This window comes from Limanda limanda, chromosome 2 (assembly GCF_963576545.1).
Source record: "Limanda limanda chromosome 2, fLimLim1.1, whole genome shotgun sequence".
Taxonomy (NCBI): domain Eukaryota; kingdom Metazoa; phylum Chordata; class Actinopteri; order Pleuronectiformes; family Pleuronectidae; genus Limanda; species Limanda limanda.
The window spans coordinates 665921-687500 of record NC_083637.1 but is presented as its reverse complement, the minus strand read 5'-3'; the positions used below and the strand labels follow the sequence as shown (position 1 = coordinate 687500).

At 46.2% G+C, this 21580-nt stretch overlaps 2 protein-coding genes across 2 annotated transcripts in view; one reads left to right on the top strand and one right to left on the bottom strand.

The window, feature by feature from the left end:
• aars2 (alanyl-tRNA synthetase 2, mitochondrial (putative)) overlaps positions 1-5243 on the top strand; it is an 11240-nt gene extending 5997 nt beyond the window's left edge. The window contains exons 10-22 of the mRNA XM_061095622.1: positions 64-191; positions 383-521; positions 597-766; positions 848-961; positions 1049-1189; positions 3188-3325; positions 3401-3504; positions 3606-3714; positions 3794-3919; positions 4098-4208; positions 4417-4500; positions 4673-4786; positions 4906-5243. Coding sequence (XP_060951605.1) covers positions 64-191; positions 383-521; positions 597-766; positions 848-961; positions 1049-1189; positions 3188-3325; positions 3401-3504; positions 3606-3714; positions 3794-3919; positions 4098-4208; positions 4417-4500; positions 4673-4786; positions 4906-5073 — 1646 coding nt within the window. The 3' untranslated portion in view covers positions 5074-5243. The remainder of the gene's footprint in view (positions 1-63; positions 192-382; positions 522-596; positions 767-847; positions 962-1048; positions 1190-3187; positions 3326-3400; positions 3505-3605; positions 3715-3793; positions 3920-4097; positions 4209-4416; positions 4501-4672; positions 4787-4905) is intronic.
• A 44-nt stretch (positions 5244-5287) lies between these two features.
• capn2l (calpain 2, (m/II) large subunit, like) lies at positions 5288-21158 on the bottom strand. The gene is made up of 21 exons (XM_061095863.1): positions 20922-21158; positions 19764-19833; positions 18919-19040; positions 18122-18255; positions 17160-17328; positions 16919-17002; positions 16459-16544; positions 9595-9669; positions 9345-9505; positions 9063-9232; positions 8695-8706; positions 8373-8584; positions 8237-8273; positions 7955-8020; positions 7822-7879; positions 7684-7748; positions 7112-7180; positions 6961-7039; positions 6680-6796; positions 5496-5554; positions 5288-5408 (listed from the first exon to the last, which is right to left on the bottom strand). The coding sequence occupies exons 1-21, from the start codon at positions 21156-21158 to the stop codon at positions 5385-5387; spliced, it is 2106 nt and encodes a 701-aa protein (XP_060951846.1). The 3' UTR covers positions 5288-5384.
• Positions 21159-21580: the final 422 nt, after the last annotated feature.

The window sequence follows — 21580 nt, the reverse complement described above, 5'->3', positions numbered from 1 at the left end:
CACTCTCTCACTCTCTATCTCTCACTCACTCACTCACTCTATCTCCCTCTCTCTCTCTCTCAGCCCCGGTGGTCTGGTCTCTACACAGGGATCTGGGTTTTCCACTGGACCTGGTCGACCTGATGTTGGAGGAGAGAGGAGTCCGGGTCGACCGCCAGGATCTGGATCGACTCATTGCAGGAAACCAAAAGGTTACCATGGAAACCAGACCCTATAATGAACCTATTCACTCCAGACTTTAATTGAGAAGCAGCTGCGTTACTTTCTGTAAAGCAGACGGGGGGGCTTTTATTGTGAAAAACCGGACCTGATCTCAGCTGTAGTGAACCGTGAACTCTCAGGTAAGTGATGATGTCATCAGACTCCTGTGTGTGTACTCCAGGTGGCGTCCGAGCTGCGGTCAGGTGACCAGTCTCACTCGATGCTGGACGTGGTCAGCCTGGCGGCGCTGCAGCGTCTCGCCGTCCCTCACACCGACGACAGCCTGAAGTACCAGTACCGACAGGAAGAGGAACAATACGGTGAGTCACGGTCGACCTGCGCAGGTATCGCCCCCCCGCTCGCTTCACGCAGGTAACCATCGCCTCTCCTTGCAGTTTTCCCTCCATGCAGTGCGACGGTCCTGGCGCTGTACGACGGTCAGACTCTGGTGTCAGAGGTCACTAAGGGTCAGCGCTGCGGCGTCATCCTGGATCAGACGTGTTTCTATTCTGAGCAGGGGGGGCAGTCACATGACCAGGGCTACTTCACACGCGATGGCCTGCAGGTGAGCGGACCAGCCACAAAGGATTGTGGGTCGGTGTTGTGTCCAGATGAGTCGTGACGCCAGGTGTTTCCTGTCTCTTAGGATGTGCTGTTTCCTGTGGAGCACGTGGTCGTGGCGGGGGGGTACGTGGTCCATCAGGTGACCGCCACTGAGCTTCTGCAGACCGGAGACCAGCTCCACTTACACCTGAATCAGGTAGACAGGAAGTAGATGGTGGACATGTCCTCATTGACGTTCAGATGGAGTGCGTGTGGAACTTGTTAGATGTCTGTCTGTGTTCAGGGACACAGGCTGGCGTGCATGGTGAGACACACGGCCACTCACCTGCTGAACTTTGCTCTGAAGACAGTTCTGGGTCCTTCAGTTCATCAGAGAGGTTCTCACGTGTCAGCTGATCGACTCCGCTTCGACTTCACTGCCAAGGTCAAAGACTGTCCCTCTGTCTGTCTGTCTGTCTGTCTGTCCCTCTGTCTGTCCCTCTGTCTGTCTGTCTGTCCCTCTGTCTGTCCCTCTGTCTGTCTGTCTGTCTGTCCCTCCGTCTGTCCGTATGTCTGTCCCTCTGTCTGTCTGTCTGTCCCTCTGTCTGTCCCTCTGTCTGTCTGTCTGTCTGTCCCTCCGTCTGTCCGTATGTCTGTCCCTCTGTCTGTCTGTCTGTCTGTCCCTCTGTCTGTCTGTCCCTCTGTCTGTCCCTCTGTCTGTCTGTCCGTCTGTCCCTCTGTCTGTCCCTCTGTCTGTCCGTCTGTCTGTCTGTCTGTCCCTCTGTCTGTCTGTCTGTCTGTCTGTCTGTCCCTCTGTCTGTCCCTCCGTCTGTCTGTCCCTCTGTCTCTGTCCCTCTGTCTGTCTGTCTGTCTGTCCCTCTGTCTGTCTGTCCCTCTGTCTGTCCCTCTGTCTGTCTGTCCGTCTGTCCCTCTGTCTGTCCCTCTGTCTGTCCGTCTGTCTGTCTGTCCCTCTGTCTGTCTGTCTGTCTGTCTGTCTGTCCCTCTGTCTGTCCCTCTGTCTCTGTCCCTCTGTCTGTCTGTCCGTCCCTCTGTCTGTCTGTCTGTCTGTCCCTCTGTCTGTCCCTCTGTCTGTCTGTCCCTCTGTCTGTCTGTCCCTCTGTCTGTCTGTCCCTCTGTCTGTCTGTCCCTCTGTCTGTCTGTCCGTCCCTCTGTCTGTCCGTCCCTCTGTCTGTCTGTCCCTCTGATTGTCCCTCTGATTGTCCCTCTGTCTGTCTGTCCCTCTGTCTGTCTGTCTGTCTGTCTGTCTGTCTGTCTGTCTGTCTGTCTGTCTGTCTGTCTGTCTGTCTGTCTGTCTGTCGGTCTGTCGGTCTGTCGGTCTGTCGGTCTGTCGGTCTGTCGGTCTGTCGGTCTGTCGGTCTGTCTGTCTGTCTGTCTGTCTGTCTGTCTGTCTGTCTGTCTGTCTGTCTGTCTGTCTGTCTGTCTGTCTGTCTGTCTGTCTGTCTGTCTGTCTGTCTGTCTGTCTGTCTGTCTGTCTGTCTGTCTGTCTGTCTGTCTGTCTGTCTGTCTGTCTGTCTGTCTGTCTGTCTGTCTGTCTGTCTGTCTGTCTGTCTGTCTGTCTGTCTGTCTGTCTGTCTGTCTGTCTGTCTGTCTGTCTGTCTGTCTGTCTGTCTGTCTGTCTGTCTGTCTGTCTGTCCGTCCCTCTGTCTGTCCGTCCCTCTGTCTGTCCGTCCGTCTGTCTGTCCGTCCGTCTGTCCGTCTGTCCGTCTGTCCCTCTGTCCGTCTGTCCCTCTGTCTGTCTGTCCGTCCCTCTGTCTGTCCGTCCCTCTGTCTGTCCGTCCCTCTGTCTGTCCCTCTGTCTGTCTGTCCCTCTGTCTGTCCCTCTGTCCGTCTGTCTGTCCGTCTGTCTGTCTGTCTGTCTGTCTGTCGGTCTGTCGGTCTGTCGGTCTGTCCTTCCCTCTGTCTGTCTGTCCCTCTGTCTGTCTGTCCCTCTGTCTGTCCCTCCGTCCCTCCGTCCCTCCATCTGTCTGTCTGTCCCTCTGTCTGTCCCTCTGTCCGTCTGTCTGTCTGTCCCTCTGTCTGTCCGTCCCTCTGTCTGTCTGTCCCTCTGTCTGTCTGTCCGTCCCTCTGTCTGTCTGTCCCTCTGTCTGTCTGTCCCTCTGATTGTCCCTCTGTCTGTCTGTCCCTCTGTCTGTCTGTCGGTCTGTCCGTCTGTCCTTCCCTCTGTCTGTCTGTCCCTCTGTCTGTCTGTCCCTCTGTCTGTCTGTCTGTCCCTCTGTCCCTCCCTCTGTCTGTCTGTCCCTCTGTCTGTCTGTCCCTCTGTCTGTCCCTCTGTCGTCTGTCTGTCTGTCTGTCCGTCTGTCTGTCCCTCTGTCTGTCTGTCCCTCTGTCCCTCTGTCTGTCCCTCCGTCCCTCCATCTGTCTGTCCGTCCCTCCATCTGTCTCTCTGTCTGTCTCTGATGGTTCTATCGTTTCTCTTCCTCAGGGTTCTCTGAGCGTGTCTCAGCTGCAGCAGGTAGAAAGACGTGTTAAGGACATGGTCTCAGCCAATCAGATCGTCCACAGCCAGGAGCTTCCTCTGCAGAGCGCCAGGAGCATCGAGGGACTGAGGACCGTGGACGAGGTGAGCGTCCGTCCATCATGAGACCCGGTCCGTCTCTCTGTAGCTGCTCTGACCGTCTGTGACTTCCTGTCTCAGGTGTATCCTGACCCTGTCCGGGTGGTGGCGGTGGACGTCCCGGTTTCTGAGCTGTTGGACAAGGGGACAGAGAGACAGACGTCTGTGGAGCTCTGCTGTGGAACGTGAGACGGAAACACAACAACGCACAGGAAACTTATTTTGAAAGCTGTGAAACATTGACAGGAAGTGTGACCGTGTCCCGCTGCTTCCTGTCTCTGCTCAGTCACCTGCTGAAGACCGGAGCTATCGAGGATCTGGTGATTGTCTCCGAGAGACAGATGGTCAAAGGAATCAGTCGCATCATCGCTGTGACGGGACAGGAAGCGACCCGGGTCAGTGACCTCACATCCTGTCTGCTCCTGATGTTAAAAAAAATAAATGTCTGAATAATATAAAAGTGGTTGTGTCCAGGCTCGGGAGGCGGGTCAGGTGTTGTCTGAGGAAGTGGACTCTCTGGCAGCCAGACTGACAGACTCCACCCACTGCAGCTTTGACTCCGCCCAGCGCTTCGCCAAGGAGATTGGCGTCCTCTCTGATGTAGGTATCCTACCCAGAATGCACTACGTCCTGTGAGACTGTAGGTTGCATTTGGAAAGTCCAAATAATCTGTGTCCTAACCAATGTTCCATGAAAGATGAGGAGAAACTGTAAGAAGTTGGAGTCACAGTGCAGAGAAACTCTGACTTCCTGTTTGACCCTGAGCTGTTTCTGTCAGACTGTAGACACCACACCCGTTCCCCAGTGGCAGCGCAGGGAACTGCAGCACGGACTCCGAGCTCTGCAGAGGAGCAGCCACACGGCCGTCAGGAAGCTGGAGACCAGAGAGGTGACCTTTCACTCCTGACCTGTTGTCCTACAATAACAATAATATCTAAGAGAGAACTCCTACAGATCTGGTACAAATGTTCAATTGAACTAAAAAATTAAGTGATCATATTTGAGAGGTCATAGGTCATGGTTGGTAGCGGTGTACAACCACAGGATGGCGATTGTATTCTGCTGATCTGGGTGTTTTCCCATGATGCTTTGCTCAGGCTGCGGGTAACGCTCAGGCTCTGCTGGAGAAGAACGGCAGGAAGGTTCTGCTGGTGGACGCGTTGGAGACGGACTCCCTGTCGGTGAGGACCTGATGTTCCTGTAGCTCCGCCTCCCAGACAGCTCTGTGCTGATTGGTTGCTCTGTATTGAATATCAGCTGTGATTCAGAAAAATATATAAATCCAAAGCAAATGGAGAAATCCTAAAAGGCAAAAATGACTGATGACATCACTGTGACTTCCACACGTTCCAGGTTGTGATGAAGACGGTGAACCAGGTGAGCGCCCTCGCTCCGCTCAGCTTCGTGATGCTGCTCGCTCACCAGAGGCATTCTGGGAAGGTTCTCTGTGCCTGTCAGGTTCCTAAGGTAACCGCAGCTGAAACATTCTCTTCCTCTGTGTCCGTTTGAATGACGGGTGAGAACATCAAGCTGCATCACCCCCATGTCAGCTACAATCTGATTGGCTTGGTTCTTTCCCTCCTCAGGATGCAAACTGTCTCCCGGCCTCTGATTGGGCGCTGGCGGTGTGCCGTCACCTCGGGGGGAGTGCTGGTGGCACAGCAGTGGTTGCCAAGGGAACAGGAAGTAGCAGTGACATCACAGAGGCTCTGAGGTGGGCCGAGGAGTTTGCCCGACAGAAAACACAGCGATGACGTCTTGAAGAGAAGTGAGATGAGGTCACAGCGCCTCCTGGTGGAGGATGTTACACCAGCCACAGCTGTCTCCTTCTCATTGGACATCAGCTTCAGCCTTTAAATGGACATTTCATTGATTTGAACTTCTTTGTTTTAAAAGAAATAAAAACACAGATTCTGTTTTTAAATTCTCTTTATTCTGAATTCATTGATTATTAATCCTTTAACCAGCTCATTACAGTTTCTCATTAAACGTGATCAAACGTCAGATTATATTTATGTCAGCTCAGGTCTGAACGTCCTGATCTGGATCAGACGGGTCCGGGTCCTCAGAGCATGGACACGTTCAGCCACTGCAGAGAAACACAAGGTCACAGCTCACTTATCGTTCTAATCACTGAAGGGACTAGTGAAGGAATCAAACTAGAACAGGTTCTCACCTCCAGGAGGCTCAGCTCGATGGTTCCGGAGTCGTCTCTGTCCAGCTCGTTGAACGTGTCTGAGAGAAAACATTTAAATCACAATCATGGTTCATAAGGTTGGTGTGAGGACAGTGAGAGGACAGTGAGAGGACGGTGTGAGGACAGTGAGAGGACGGTGTGGTTAGTGAAGACAGTAAGAGGACAGAGTGGTTCATGAGAACATGTGGTTAGTGAGGACATGTGGACAGTGTGGTTAGTGAGGACATGTGGACAGTGTGGTTAGTGAGGACATGTGGACAGTGTGGTTAGTGAGGACATGTGGACAGTGTGGTTAGAGACAGTGTGAGGACGTGTGGACGTTGTGAGGACCTGTGGACAGTGTGGTTAGAGACAGTGTGAGGACAGAGGTTCATGAGGACATGTGGACGGTGTGAGGACAGTGAGAGGACGGTGTGAGGACAGTGAGAGGACAGTGTGGTTAGTGAAGACAGTAAGAGGACAGAGTGGTTCATGAGAACATGTGGTTAGTGAGGACATGTGGACAGTGTGGTTAGTGAGGACATGTGGACAGTGTGGTTAGTGAGGACATGTGGACAGTGTGGTTAGTGAGGACATGTGGACAGTGTGGTTAGAGACAGTGTGAGGACGTGTGGACGTTGTGAGGACCTGTGGACAGTGTGGTTAGAGACAGTGTGAGGACAGAGGTTCATGAGGACATGTGGACGGTGTGAGGACAGTGTGGTTAGAGACAGTGTGGTTAGTGAGGACGTGTGGACGTTGTGAGGACCTGTGGACAGTGTGGTTAGAGACAGTGTGAGGACATGAGGACAGTGTGAGAACGTTGTGAGGACAGTGTGGTTAGAGACAGTGTGAGGACAGTGTGGTTAGTCAGGACATGTGGACAGTGTGGTTAGTGAGGACATGTGGACAGTGTGGTTAGAGACAGTGTGAGGACAGTGTGGTTAGAGACAGTATGAGGACAGTGTGAGAACGTTGTGAGGACAGTGTGGTTAGAGACAGTGTGAGGACAGTGAGAACGTTGTGAGGACATGAGGACAGTGTGAGGACAGTGTGGTTAGAGACAGTGTGAGGACAGTGTGAGGACATGAGGACAGTGTGAGAACGTTGTGAGGACAGTGTGGTTAGAGACAGTGTGAGGACAGTGTGAGGACAGTGGGGACATGAGGACAGTGAGGACCCACCGAACATGGTCTCCAGACGAACCAAGCAGCTGACGAAGTTGTCGAAGTCGATGGTGAGGTCCTGTTCACTGTACCGAGCCACGAGGACCTGATGCAGAGGATTATTCAGACTGAACCCTGAGGAGCACAGAGGGTCAGAGGTCACGTCTGCTCCTCCTTCAGTCTGTACTTCCTGTTCCAGATTCAAGTTATCTGCGAGACTAAAACTTATATTTGATTCAAGATCTTTTTAAAGCTTCTTCCAGACATGAACTAAAGTTTGAAGACGTCAGCTTCTTTACCTGCTTCCTCCACAGCAAGTCTCATCTCTGTGGAGCTGATTGTCCCCGTCTGGTCCACGTCCTTCTCTCTGTAGATGGTCTGTCACAGGACGAAAGGCCAGTTAACGGGACATGTCCTCTCGCTGAGGTCAAAGGTCGACACACAACTCACCAGAAAGCTTTCGATCTTTGTCCACAGAATTTTGAACTCGACCAGACCCAGTTTCCCGCTTCCGTCTTTCTGCAGCAAACGTTCAGGAAGTGAAGCGGAGATTGTTACCGACGTTGTGAAAGTTAGAACTCGACTCTGTTTGTATCTTACTCCTCCTGCTGGTGGAATCAAAAACTACATCTGACACCTGAACAGCGGGTTGAGTTGATCCGTTTCACGGGTTGTCTCTGTCATGTATTAGGTATTTTAGTGATATTTCTAAAAATAAAATATAATCTATATCATAAGTTTATATATGAGGTATATTTATAACATCTGTATATCCCAGCCCGTCCACTGGGCTCGTTGCTCCCTCACTGAGCCGAACACTCAACATCCTAAACCTTTCACTTAGCTCTTATAAGTCACTTACATGAAGCCCTTTGTAGTTTGGCTTTCTTGAAGATAATTGTACTTTTTAAGATTCTTGTTCTGGTTTGTTTCCTCATGGTTGATGCAGCTAAATCAAATGAAATGTAAAACTAAATTGAAACCAGTAGCCACATCCCGTGTGAGGAGCAGTGGAAGGATACGTCCAGCAGGTTGACCATGTTGCGACACGTTGTGATGCTGAAGCCGCTGGTCTGGATGTCGGATCCTGTCGGACACAAACGCACCGACGGTTATTTCACCGTCGACGGAAACAACCCGAGTCTGAGGCTCAGTCTTACGTTTAGTCACCACTTTGTTGAGGATCTTCATCAGCTCGAAGGCGCTGATCTCACAGTCCTGTGGCGGAGAGACGCTTCGTCACGCACATGTCAAACAACATATTCTGAGACAACATGACCATCAGCAGCTCACCCCCCCCGCCAGCTGTCCGAATAGACTCCTGAACCGATCGTCCACATCGTCCTCGTCCAGCTCCACCTGACGACACAGCAGTCCGATCGTGAGACGACACAAGATTTATTAAATATAAACTTCTGATGGTCTGAATAGAAAAATGTAGAATCTCGAGAAGCTGGAAACACAAAGGTTCGTTCTCAGGAAGAATCTGAATAAGATGAGCTGTATTTTTTTTTCATTTTGATGTTTTTTGTTCTTATTTCTTTAAATTAAAGACATTCTCAAAACCTCTCTCACCTTCTCCACTCTGGACTCGATGGGGTCGTCCAACTCTCTGCAGGAAGACAAACAGTCACAGATTAACTCAGCGTCTGCGGGTCCTCCAACACCCCCCACACCCCCCCACCCCCCCCCCCCCTGCCAGGAGACCTACTGAAATTCGGCCTGTTTCTCAGAGAAGACCCGGACATGGAAGTCTCCGTTGAGGTTGGCATCGAACGTGGACGGGATGATCAGGTACTCTCCGGGCGGCAGACAGAAGCGGCTGCAGACCTCTCGCAGGTTGATGAAGGTTTCGGAGCGAGCGGCGGAGGCGTGACGCAGGAAGAAGTTCTTGTTGAGGTGCACGGCCCTCTGACCAGAGAACTGACAGACACAAGGAGGCAGCTTCACATCACAGAACATCTCACAGACAATACAAGTGCAGCTGAGGAACCAACTCAGAAGAAGAAGAACGTGTCGGAGATGATCAGTACCTCGTCAGGAACCTGGAACACAAGAAACAGACATTCACACACATGAACCTCCGAGTCGAGAAGTCATCTCACGTCTGTTTCTGCTTTTATCTGACATCTCCCGAACTTCCTGCTTCTCTTTCATTGGCTGCTGGTGAGAGGTGACAACCAATCCCCTGTCAGAAGCTGTGGCTGCTGCAGTCATGGAGCTGCGTCTGAAGGTTCAACTGTTTCCTGACTACAAACTGTTCACCTGCTACACTTCCTCTCTCACTGTCCTCAGTCCAAACAGCTTTTTTTCCTGAATCAGAATTTGTCCTCGAGGCCAAACTGAGTCATTGCTCAGATCTGTCAAACAACCACTGGCAGCCAGAAACGTGCGTCTTCACCTCGTAGATGGCAAAGCCGATGGTGTGCATGTCCTCTCCCATCTTCCTCTTGCATCTGCGGTTCTTCTGGATCAGACCGACCACAAAGCTGCAGCCAGCCTCGCCGTCCTCCGGGTCGTCGTCCTCCTCGTCCAGCCTGATGACAAACTGAGGGTTCGTCCAGAAGGTGTCTGCGGTCCCAGAGAAGAGGGTCAGAAGGTCAGAAGGTCTCTAGAAGAACATGTGGTGGGTCCTGCAGATGATTGTTTTGTGACCTGCTCTTGGTCTGACACGATCACTCACCAGGGAAGTTCCTGCAGCCTCCAGCAGTGGACCCTCTCCTCCAGCTGCCCTCGAACTTGGACAGAGCCCACTTGGAGACGCCCTCGTCGCTCAGGGCGTCCGGCGTCAGGTTACAGATCTCCACCCGCGAGTAATGTCGCATGAAGTCGGTGAAAGACATCCTGCAAGACGGAGCACAAGGTTTCTCCTCGTTCACAGAACCTGATGACAACGTTCAGGTAGTTTGTAGAAAAACGGAGAAAAGGTTTACCAGAACTCTCCGTCCTCGGAGCGGTGGCTGAGACGCTCTCTGTCCTCGTCGCTGATGTAACGCCAATTCATGGAACTGTGGGGGGGGAAAACAGTTAGAAGACGACAAAAGGTTTTAAGGACACCATGTGTCCCCTTTGATGTTTGAAACTACAGTTCCTTAATGCAGCTGAACCCCGGGGTCCCCTCCCATTCTGTCAAATACAAGCAGCGGAAATGTGAGTCTCAGCCACCAGGAGGCAGCAGAGTAACGAGTCAGTTATCTGAGCTGTTTGTAGAGGAGCAGTCTTCACCCAGCTCACAACAACAGGGAGGGGCCAAACAACAGGGAGGGGCAGAACAACAGGGAGGGGCCGAACAACAGAGAGGGGCCGAACAACAGGGAGGGGTCGAACAACAGGGAGGGGCCATGTGACAAACAGAGCTGCAGGTATGAACATGACCCCGGCTCCGGTGACGCAATGATTCATTCAGGTGCTGCCTGGAAACTGAAGCTTCTATATGTCACGTGTTGTATTCATGTAGTATGTTACAGTACTTCACGTGTTGTATTCATGTAGTATGTTACAGTACTTCACGTGTTGTATTCATGTAGTATGTTACAGTACTTCACGTGTTGTATTCATGTAGTATGTTGCAGTACTTCACGTGTTGTATTCATGTAGTATGTTGCAGTACTTCACGTGTTGTATTCATGTAGTATGTTACAGTACTTCACGTGTTGTATTCATGTAGTATGTTACAGTACTTCACGTGTTGTATTCATGTAGTATGTTACAGTACTTCACGTGTTGTATTCATGTAGTATGTTACAGTACTTCACGTGTTGTATTCATGTAGTATGTTGCAGTACTTCACGTGTTGTATTCATGTAGTATGTTGCAGTACTTCACGTGTTGTATTCATGTAGTATGTTACAGTACTTCACGTGTTGTATTCATGTAGTATGTTACAGTACTTCACGTGTTGTATTCATGTAGTATGTTACAGTACTTCACGTGTTGTATTCATGTAGTATGTTACAGTACTTCACGTGTTGTATTCATGTAGTATGTTGCAGTACTTCACGTGTTGTATTCATGTAGTATGTTACAGTACTTCACGTGTTGTATTCATGTAGTATGTTGCAGTACTTCACGTGTTGTATTCATGTAGTATGTTGCAGTACTTCACGTGTTGTATTCATGTAGTATGTAACAGTACTTCACATGTTGTATTCATGTAGTATGTTGCAGTTGCAGTACTTCACGTGTTGTATTCATGTAGTATGTTACAGTACTTCACGTGTTGTATTCATGTAGTATGTTACAGTACTTCACGTGTTGTATTCATGTAGTATGTTACAGTACTTCACGTGTTGTATTCATGTAGTATGTTACAGTACTTCACGTGTTGTATTCATGTAGTATGTTACAGTACTTCACGTGTTGTATTCATGTAGTATGTTACAGTACTTCACGTGTTGTATTCATGTAGTATGTTGCAGTACTTCACGTGTTGTATTCATGTAGTATGTTGCAGTACTTCACGTGTTGTATTCATGTAGTATGTTACAGTACTTCACGTGTTGTATTCATGTAGTATGTTACAGTACTTCACGTGTTGTATTCATGTAGTATGTTACAGTACTTCACGTGTTGTATTCATGTAGTATGTTACAGTACTTCACGTGTTGTATTCATGTAGTATGTTGCAGTACTTCACGTGTTGTATTCATGTAGTATGTTGCAGTACTTCACGTGTTGTATTCATGTAGTATGTTACAGTACTTCACGTGTTGTATTCATGTAGTATGTTACAGTACTTCACGTGTTGTATTCATGTAGTATGTTACAGTACTTCACGTGTTGTATTCATGTAGTATGTTACAGTACTTCACGTGTTGTATTCATGTAGTATGTTGCAGTACTTCACGTGTTGTATTCATGTAGTATGTTACAGTACTTCACGTGTTGTATTCATGTAGTATGTTGCAGTACTTCACGTGTTGTATTCATGTAGTATGTTGCAGTACTTCACGTGTTGTATTCATGTAGTATGTAACAGTACTTCACATGTTGTATTCATGTAGTATGTTGCAGTTGCAGTACTTCACGTGTTGTATTCATGTAGTATGTTACAGTACTTCACGTGTTGTATTCATGTAGTATGTTACAGTACTTCACGTGTTGTATTCATGTAGTATGTTACAGTACTTCACGTGTTGTATTCATGTAGTATGTTGCAGTACTTCACGTGTTGTATTCATGTAGTATGTTGCAGTACTTCACGTGTTGTATTCATGTAGTATGTTACAGTACTTCACGTGTTGTATTCATGTAGTATGTTACAGTACTTCACGTGTTGTATTCATGTAGTATGTTACAGTACTTCACGTGTTGTATTCATGTAGTATGTTACAGTACTTCACGTGTTGTATTCATGTAGTATGTTGCAGTACTTCACGTGTTGTATTCATGTAGTATGTTGCAGTACTTCACGTGTTGTATTCATGTAGTATGTTACAGTACTTCACGTGTTGTATTCATGTAGTATGTTACAGTACTTCACGTGTTGTATTCATGTAGTATGTTACAGTACTTCACGTGTTGTATTCATGTAGTATGTTACAGTACTTCACGTGTTGTATTCATGTAGTATGTTGCAGTACTTCACGTGTTGTATTCATGTAGTATGTTACAGTACTTCACGTGTTGTATTCATGTAGTATGTTGCAGTACTTCACGTGTTGTATTCATGTAGTATGTTGCAGTACTTCACGTGTTGTATTCATGTAGTATGTAACAGTACTTCACATGTTGTATTCATGTAGTATGTTGCAGTTGCAGTACTTCACGTGTTGTATTCATGTAGTATGTTACAGTACTTCACGTGTTGTATTCATGTAGTATGTTACAGTACTTCACGTGTTGTATTCATGTAGTATGTTACAGTACTTCACGTGTTGTATTCATGTAGTATGTTGCAGTACTTCACGTGTTGTATTCATGTAGTATGTTGCAGTACTTCACGTGTTGTATTCATGTAGTATGTTACAGTACTTCACGTGTTGTATTCATGTAGTATGTTACAGTACTTCACGTGTTGTATTCATGTAGTATGTTACAGTACTTCACGTGTTGTATTCATGTAGTATGTTACAGTACTTCACGTGTTGTATTCATGTAGTATGTTGCAGTACTTCACGTGTTGTATTCATGTAGTATGTTGCAGTACTTCACGTGTTGTATTCATGTAGTATGTTACAGTACTTCACGTGTTGTATTCATGTAGTATGTTACAGTACTTCACGTGTTGTATTCATGTAGTATGTTACAGTACTTCACGTGTTGTATTCATGTAGTATGTTACAGTACTTCACGTGTTGTATTCATGTAGTATGTTGCAGTACTTCACGTGTTGTATTCATGTAGTATGTTACAGTACTTCACGTGTTGTATTCATGTAGTATGTTGCAGTACTTCACGTGTTGTATTCATGTAGTATGTTGCAGTACTTCACGTGTTGTATTCATGTAGTATGTAACAGTACTTCACATGTTGTATTCATGTAGTATGTTGCAGTTGCAGTACTTCACGTGTTGTATTCATGTAGTATGTTACAGTACTTCACGTGTTGTATTCATGTAGTATGTTACAGTACTTCACGTGTTGTATTCATGTAGTATGTTACAGTACTTCACGTGTTGTATTCATGTAGTATGTTGCAGTACTTCACGTGTTGTATTCATGTAGTATGTTGCAGTACTTCACGTGTTGTATTCATGTAGTATGTTACAGTACTTCACGTGTTGTATTCATGTAGTATGTTACAGTACTTCACGTGTTGTATTCATGTAGTATGTTACAGTACTTCACGTGTTGTATTCATGTAGTATGTTACAGTACTTCACGTGTTGTATTCATGTAGTATGTTGCAGTACTTCACGTGTTGTATTCATGTAGTATGTTGCAGTACTTCACGTGTTGTATTCATGTAGTATGTTACAGTACTTCACGTGTTGTATTCATGTAGTATGTTACAGTACTTCACGTGTTGTATTCATGTAGTATGTTACAGTACTTCACGTGTTGTATTCATGTAGTATGTTACAGTACTTCACGTGTTGTATTCATGTAGTATGTTGCAGTACTTCACGTGTTGTATTCATGTAGTATGTTACAGTACTTCACGTGTTGTATTCATGTAGTATGTTGCAGTACTTCACGTGTTGTATTCATGTAGTATGTTGCAGTACTTCACGTGTTGTATTCATGTAGTATGTAACAGTACTTCACATGTTGTATTCATGTAGTATGTTGCAGTTGCAGTACTTCACGTGTTGTATTCATGTAGTATGTTACAGTACTTCACGTGTTGTATTCATGTAGTATGTTACAGTTGCAGTACGTCACGTGTTGTATTCATGTGGTATGTTGCAGTACTTCACGTGTTGTATTCATGTAGTATGTTCCAGTTGCAGTACTTCACATGTTGTATTCATGTAGTATGTTCCAGTTGCAGTACTTCACATGTTGTATTCATGTAGTATGTTGCAGTTGCAGTACTTCACGTGTTGTATTCATGTAGTATGTTACAGTTGCAGTACGTCACGTGTTGTATTCATGTGGTATGTTGCAGTACTTCACGTGTTGTATTCATGTAGTATGTTCCAGTTGCAGTACTTCACGTGTTGTATTCATGTAGTATGTTGCAGTACTTCACGTGTTGTATTCATGTAGTATGTTGCAGTACTTCACGTGTTGTATTCATGTAGTATGTTACAGTACTTCACGTGTTGTATTCATGTAGTATGTTGCAGTACTTCACGTGTTGTATTCATGTAGTATGTTGCAGTACTTCACGTGTTGTATTCATGTAGTATGTTGCAGTACTTCACGTGTTGTATTCATGTAGTATGTTGCAGTACTTCACGTGTTGTATTCATGTAGTATGTTACAGTACTTCACGTGTTGTATTCATGTAGTATGTTACAGTACTTCACGTGTTGTATTCATGTAGTATGTTACAGTACTTCACGTGTTGTATTCATGTAGTATGTTGCAGTACTTCACGTGTTGTATTCATGTAGTATGTTACAGTACTTCACGTGTTGTATTCATGTAGTATGTTACAGTACTTCACGTGTTGTATTCATGTAGTATGTTACAGTACGTCACGTGTTGTATTCATGTAGTATGTTACAGTACTTCACGTGTTGTATTCATGTAGTATGTTACAGTACTTCACGTGTTGTATTCATGTAGTATGTTGCAGTACTTCACGTGTTGTATTCATGTAGTATGTTGCAGTACTTCACGTGTTGTATTCATGTAGTATGTTACAGTACTTCACGTGTTGTATTCATGTAGTATGTTACAGTACTTCACGTGTTGTATTCATGTAGTATGTTACAGTACTTCACGTGTTGTATTCATGTAGTATGTTGCAGTACTTCACGTGTTGTATTCATGTAGTATGTTACAGTACTTCACGTGTTGTATTCATGTAGTATGTTGCAGTACTTCACGTGTTGTATTCATGTAGTATGTTACAGTTGCAGTACGTCACGTGTTGTATTCATGTGGTATGTTGCAGTACTTCACGTGTTGTATTCATGTAGTATGTTCCAGTTGCAGTACTTCACATGTTGTATTCATGTAGTATGTTCCAGTTGCAGTACTTCACATGTTGTATTCATGTAGTATGTTGCAGTTGCAGCACTTCACGTGTTGTATTCATGTAGTATGTTACAGTTGCAGTACGTCACGTGTTGTATTCATGTGGTATGTTGCAGTACTTCACGTGTTGTATTCATGTAGTATGTTCCAGTTGCAGTACTTCACATGTTGTATTCATGTAGTATGTTCCAGTTGCAGTACTTCACATGTTGTATTCATGTGGTATGTTGCAGTACTTCACGTGTTGTATTCATGTAGTATGTTCCAGTTGCAGTACTTCACGTGTTGTATTCATGTAGTATGTTGCAGTACTTCACGTGTTGTATTCATGTAGTATGTTGCAGTACTTCACGTGTTGTATTCATGTAGTATGTTACAGTACTTCACGTGTTGTATTCATGTAGTATGTTGCAGTACTTCACGTGTTGTATTCATGTAGTATGTTGCAGTACTTCACGTGTTGTATTCATGTAGTATGTAACAGTACTTCACGTGTTGTATTCATGTAGTATGTTGCAGTTGCAGTACTTCACATGTTGTATTCATGTAGTATGTTCCAGTTGCAGTACTTCACATGTTGTATTCATGTAGTATGTTGCAGTTGCAGTACTTCACGTGTTGTATTCATGTAGTATGTTACAGTTGCAGTACGTCACGTGTTGTATTCATGTAGTATGTTGCAGTACTTCACGTGTTGTATTCATGTAGTATGTTCCAGTTGCAGTACTTCACATGTTGTATTCATGTAGTATGTTGCAGTACTTCACGTGTTGTATTCATGTAGTATGTTCCAGTTGCAGTACTTCACGTGTTGTATTCATGTAGTATGTTGCAGTACTTCACGTGTTGTATTCATGTAGTATGTTGCAGTACTTCACGTGTTGTATTCATGTAGTATGTTCCAGTTGCAGTACTTCACGTGTTGTATTCATGTAGTATGTTACAGTACTTCACGTGTTGTATTCATGTGGTATGTTGCAGTACTTCACGTGTTGTATTCATGTAGTATGTTGCAGTTGCAGTACTTCACATGTTGTATTCATGTAGTATGTTGCAGTACTTCACATGTTGTATTCATGTAGTATGTTGCAGTACTTCACATGTTGTATTCATGTAGTATGTTGCAGTACTTCACGTGTTGTATTCATGTAGTATGTTGCAGTACTTCACATGTTGTATTCATGTACTTCAGGGTGTCTACCTACTCATCACTCCAGGCTCCGGTCCACTCCACCTGACCCCAGGGGTTCCTGACCCGGATCAGCTTCTCCTTGTCTCCACGGTACTCCACCTGCAGACCATCACACACAGAGCAGACCACAGGGATGTGATTGGATATTAATAATAATTAAATATTTTATTTATAGCCGCCTTTCCGAGTACTCAAGGTTTCCTTACACGTCAGAGATAAAAACACAACATCACTAAATTAATTATCAAGTCCCCACAAACCAAACAAAGAAGAAGAAGAAACCCCGCCCCTTTTCAGGTCACATTCAGAGCCAACAAAAAACAACAAATTGTTAACGACATGTCAGTGCTGATTGGATAACAGGTGAGGTCCTGTCTCATCTGGACAACAGGAACTCAAGCTGCTAATGCCGATGGGAAATTAAACACACACACACACACACACACGGTGGGGGGGGGGGGGTGCTCTCTCACCTCAGCTGCACCTGTCAGTGAGTAGGCGTGGCCTTTCACCAGCTTCTGAGAGGTAACGGCCTCTGAGTCGGACGAACTCGTGATCTGAAAGAAATGTATTTTGCCACAAAAACCCACACACACGTTTTTTTTCAGTAGATTAACTCAAATACATTTTCTGACTTTGTTAATATTTAGAATAAAGTTCTGCTCTGTAGGAAACAGTTTCTCATCAGCAGAGGGAGAGGGGGTGTGGCCTCACGTCGATGGAGCAGCCGAGCAGCGAGCCGCGGTCCAGAGCTTTGCTGATGATGTGGAACAGATGAGGATCTGCTCGGTTCAGGTCGTGGACCTCAGCGATGCCTCCTGTGAAATCCTCAAAGCCCTCGGTGGTCGCTCCTCCAGACAGAGCCTCGTAACACCCGTTCACCCTGAAGGGACATCACACATCAACACCTGAGCACTAATGTGTGTGTGTGTGTGTGTCTGTGTGTGTGTGTGTCTGTGTGTGTGTGTGTGTGCAGATGGGTGTGGTTCTCTCTGACTCTCCCTATATAAACACATGTAGAGAATGCCGGGTGGAGGCTGGACGACATGTGGCAGCTCACACCCGAGCAGGTGAACACTCCTGCAGCTGTGTCACAGGTTTTTGTGTGTTAGGGTGAAGTTGTGTGGTGGGAGCTGTGGTCTGAAGATCCACAACCAGCAGCAGTGAGGGTAGGAGGTCTCCTGGAGCAGCAGACAGGTGCCAAGAGGCCGAGAAGGTTGGAGCTTCTGCTGTCGCGGAAGCAAGAACTTGGGTGTGGGAGGAGTTCAGAAGGTTAATGGAGAGGAACTTTCCGTTTGCCAGAAAGAAGATCTGGCAAACAATCTGGAGGCTCTGGAAGGGAAGGCGTGGCTTAGCCCAGACTGAGGACATCAGAAGAAGAAGCTCTCTCAGGAGCTCCTGAAGCCACCCTACATGTCTGCTGAGTTCAGACCTCTGGGAGTAGAACCTGTCCTCCATGGTGAAGGTGGGACAGGTCTCTAGTTAGGAAGTCTCCTGGGAAACCTCCTTTAGAGATGCAAGCCCCACCCCTGAGGCCAGCCCCCCCCCCCCTAATCTGAGCACCAATAACCAGAAGTCGATGGATGTGAATGTGATGATGATGACACTATAAAAAGATTCAGGTCTTATGAGAATCCTCAGAGCAGACGTCAGCTGATCTCCACTCAGGGTCTTACTTGGCGTAGGCCTTCTCCAGCAGAGCGCTCCAGAACTCCGCCCCCTCGGCCGAGTGGACGAACAGCAGCTCGTCGTCTTTCACCGGGAGACGGTCGTCGATCACCACGTCCACCCAGTCTCCGTACTGCCAGAACTACACACACACAGACACACACACACACACAGACACAGACACAGACACAGACACAGACACAGACACAGACACAGACACAGACACACACACACACACACACACACACACACACACACACACACACACACACACACACACACACACACACACATAAAGACACAGACACAGACACACACACAGACACACACACCCAGACACACACACTCTCTCACACACACACACACACACACAGACACACACACACACACAGACACACACACACACACACACACACACACACACAGACACAGACACAGACACACACACAGACACACACACAGACACACACACAGACACACACACACAAACACAGACACACACACAGACACACACACACAGACACACAGACACACAGACACACAGACACACACACACACACACACACACACACACACACACACACACACACACACACACACACACACACACACACACACACACACACACACAGAGAAGAGGACTCGTCAGGTTCTGGTTCCAGAGTCGTGTCTTTGTACCAACGACCTCTGACCTCCGCCCGATCTGTCCCCTGAGCGCTTGTACTTGTACCTGAGTACTGGTATTTCTCACAGTGGTGTGTACTATGTGTACTATGTGTACTTGTGTACTTGTGTACTTGTGTACCTGGAAGTGGAAGATTCCAGCGTACTCCCCCTCCTGGAAGCTCTGCCCGTGTGGAACCACTCGAGCCAGAACTTCCTGGTTCAGAGTCAGAGAGGCGATGGCGGCGAGCAGCCAGCAGTCACCTGATGACACACAGACAGGAGGCGGGGCTTAGAGCTATGGCAGAACACAGAGGCTGTGAAAAGGATCATGGGAGTTTGGTTCCGTGTGTTTATGAGCTGACTGTTAGAACTCAGATGTCGGAAAGTCATGAAACACACCATCAGTGTTCAAAGGGAGGGGTCAGTGAGCTGTCGCTCTGGGATTGGCTGTGTGGTGTTTCCTGTGTTGCTATGGTAACGGTTTCTCTCCTGGAGGAGAAACGTCCGCTTGTTTACAGTTTCAGTCGGCACGACAACACGCCCTGACTGCAACTGTCAACACACACACACACACACACACAGACACACACCCATTCGTGTCAATGGAATTTTCCAGCTCTTTGATGTCGAGGCGCTTCGTGTGACTCAAACACGTCAGAGGCGTTCAGGTGCACCGAGCAGAGTCAGACTTTTCAGGCCCAGTTGTCACGAGACTCCACTCGTTAGTTTAATGAAGTCAAGAAACATCTGGAATCAGGTCTTCACACCACAGAGCATCTCACACCTGGTGAACGTGAACACCATGAGCCTCTCATTCATCATCAATCACTACAACAGGTTCAGTCTCATCACGCTCACACATGTGTCCCTCTGAAGCTGTGAGGACATCATTGACATGACCTTTGACCCCTGAACCTGACCCTTCAGACTGTCTTTGACCCGGTGTCGTCACTAAGACGCTGAGTCACAGATCTTCTCACTCACCCAGAGCTCCCTGACAGATGTCGGTCCTGGACGCTCCCGACAGGATGAACTCGGGGTCAGAGGTCAGCTCCTGCACACACAAACAACAGCTCATGCAGATGTGTCCTGGAGGTGCTGGTCTGACCTGAGACCTGCAGACAGAAGGTCTGAAACACCTCCTACACTGGTTTCATTTTTAAGAACAAATAATACTTCAAACAAATCATGAGATTCAAGGTTATTTAAAAAGCTTTACAGATATTTATTCAAGAGATTCAGTCCTCAGGGCGGAGCCTGTTCAACCTACTGTGGTTTAACTCAGGTTAACAGACCCGGGTTCAGTGACTGGGTTTATTAAATCTACATGTTTCATATTAACATGATTAAATCTACATGTTTCATATTAACATGATTAAATCGACATGTTTCATATTAACATGATTAAATCGACATGTTTCATATTAACATGATTAAATCTACATGTTTTATATTAACATGATTAAATCGACATGTTTCATATTAACATGATTAAATCTACATGTTTCATATTAACATGATTAAATAGACATGTTTCATATTAACATGATTAAATCGACATGTTTCATATTAACATGATTAAATCGACATGTTTCATATTAACATGATTAAATTGACATGTTTCATATTAACATGATTAAATCGACATGTTTCATATTAACATGATTAAATCGACATGTTTCATATTAACATGATTATATCTAAATATTTCGTATCAACATGATTATATCTACATGTTGATAATTTACCATCGTTTGTAGCTCTCTCTCTCTCTCTCTCTCTCTCTCTCTCTCTCTCTCTCTCTCTCTCTCTCTCTCTCTCTCTCTCTCTCTCTCTCTCTCTCTCTCTCTCTCTCTCTCTCTCTCTCTCTCTCTCTCTCTCTCTCTCTCTCATGTAAACCTGATCAACCTGTAAAGTGACCTGACTCCTCTTCAAACAGGAAACAGGTGTTAACAGATGAATTTCTGATCTGATTCGATTTCTGTCTGATCAAATAAAGTGACTTCAGACGGTTTATTTATAAGTCACTGATGTGATAATTTGAACTTTTCTAGTCTTGGTGAAGAACAAAGCTGGTGAAGCAGGTTTGAATAATTCATCATAAATAATAAGTCATAAAGTTACAGATGGAGAGGAACTGACCGTCGGTCGCTTCCAGGTCACCCCGCGGGTCTTGTAGGATCCGGCTCCAAGCTCCTTGAAGCCCAGGGACGAGGGCAGCGCCGGGAACGACTCGTCCTGGAACAAGGTTCCGGACTCGAAGCACTGCTGCCGCAGAGCCTCGTAGTCCTGGTTCAGGTACTTCAGAGCCCGGTCGTGGCTCCCGATGCCTTGCTCATGGTCGCGGCGCTGCTGCAGGGTGGAGGCGATGCCCGACATGGTGCTGGGTCCTGGGTCCGAGTCTGGGTCCTGGGTCTGAATCTGGGTCCTGGTCTGAAACTTGGTCCTGGTCTGCATCCGGATCCTGGAGGGTCCGAGTCTGGAAGTGATCTGAAGAGTTCACAGGTGTGATGCCAGGTCGGGCGGGTCCACCCACACTTACAAACAGGTTACACCTCCTCTGACTGCCTTCAGAATAAAAGCCCTTTGCTGCTCAGCTAATGTAAGTGAGTGTTAATTAAAAAACAGTTTAGTTTATTTCAGTGAGACCTGACCATAAAATTATATTGCATTATAATTGTTACATGACATACCTCTATATTTATATTAAATAAAATGTACATGACATTATATTAACTTGTTTTTGTCAAATAAGACCCTTAATGTGAAATGTTTTCATTAGAGAATGATATTTAATAACA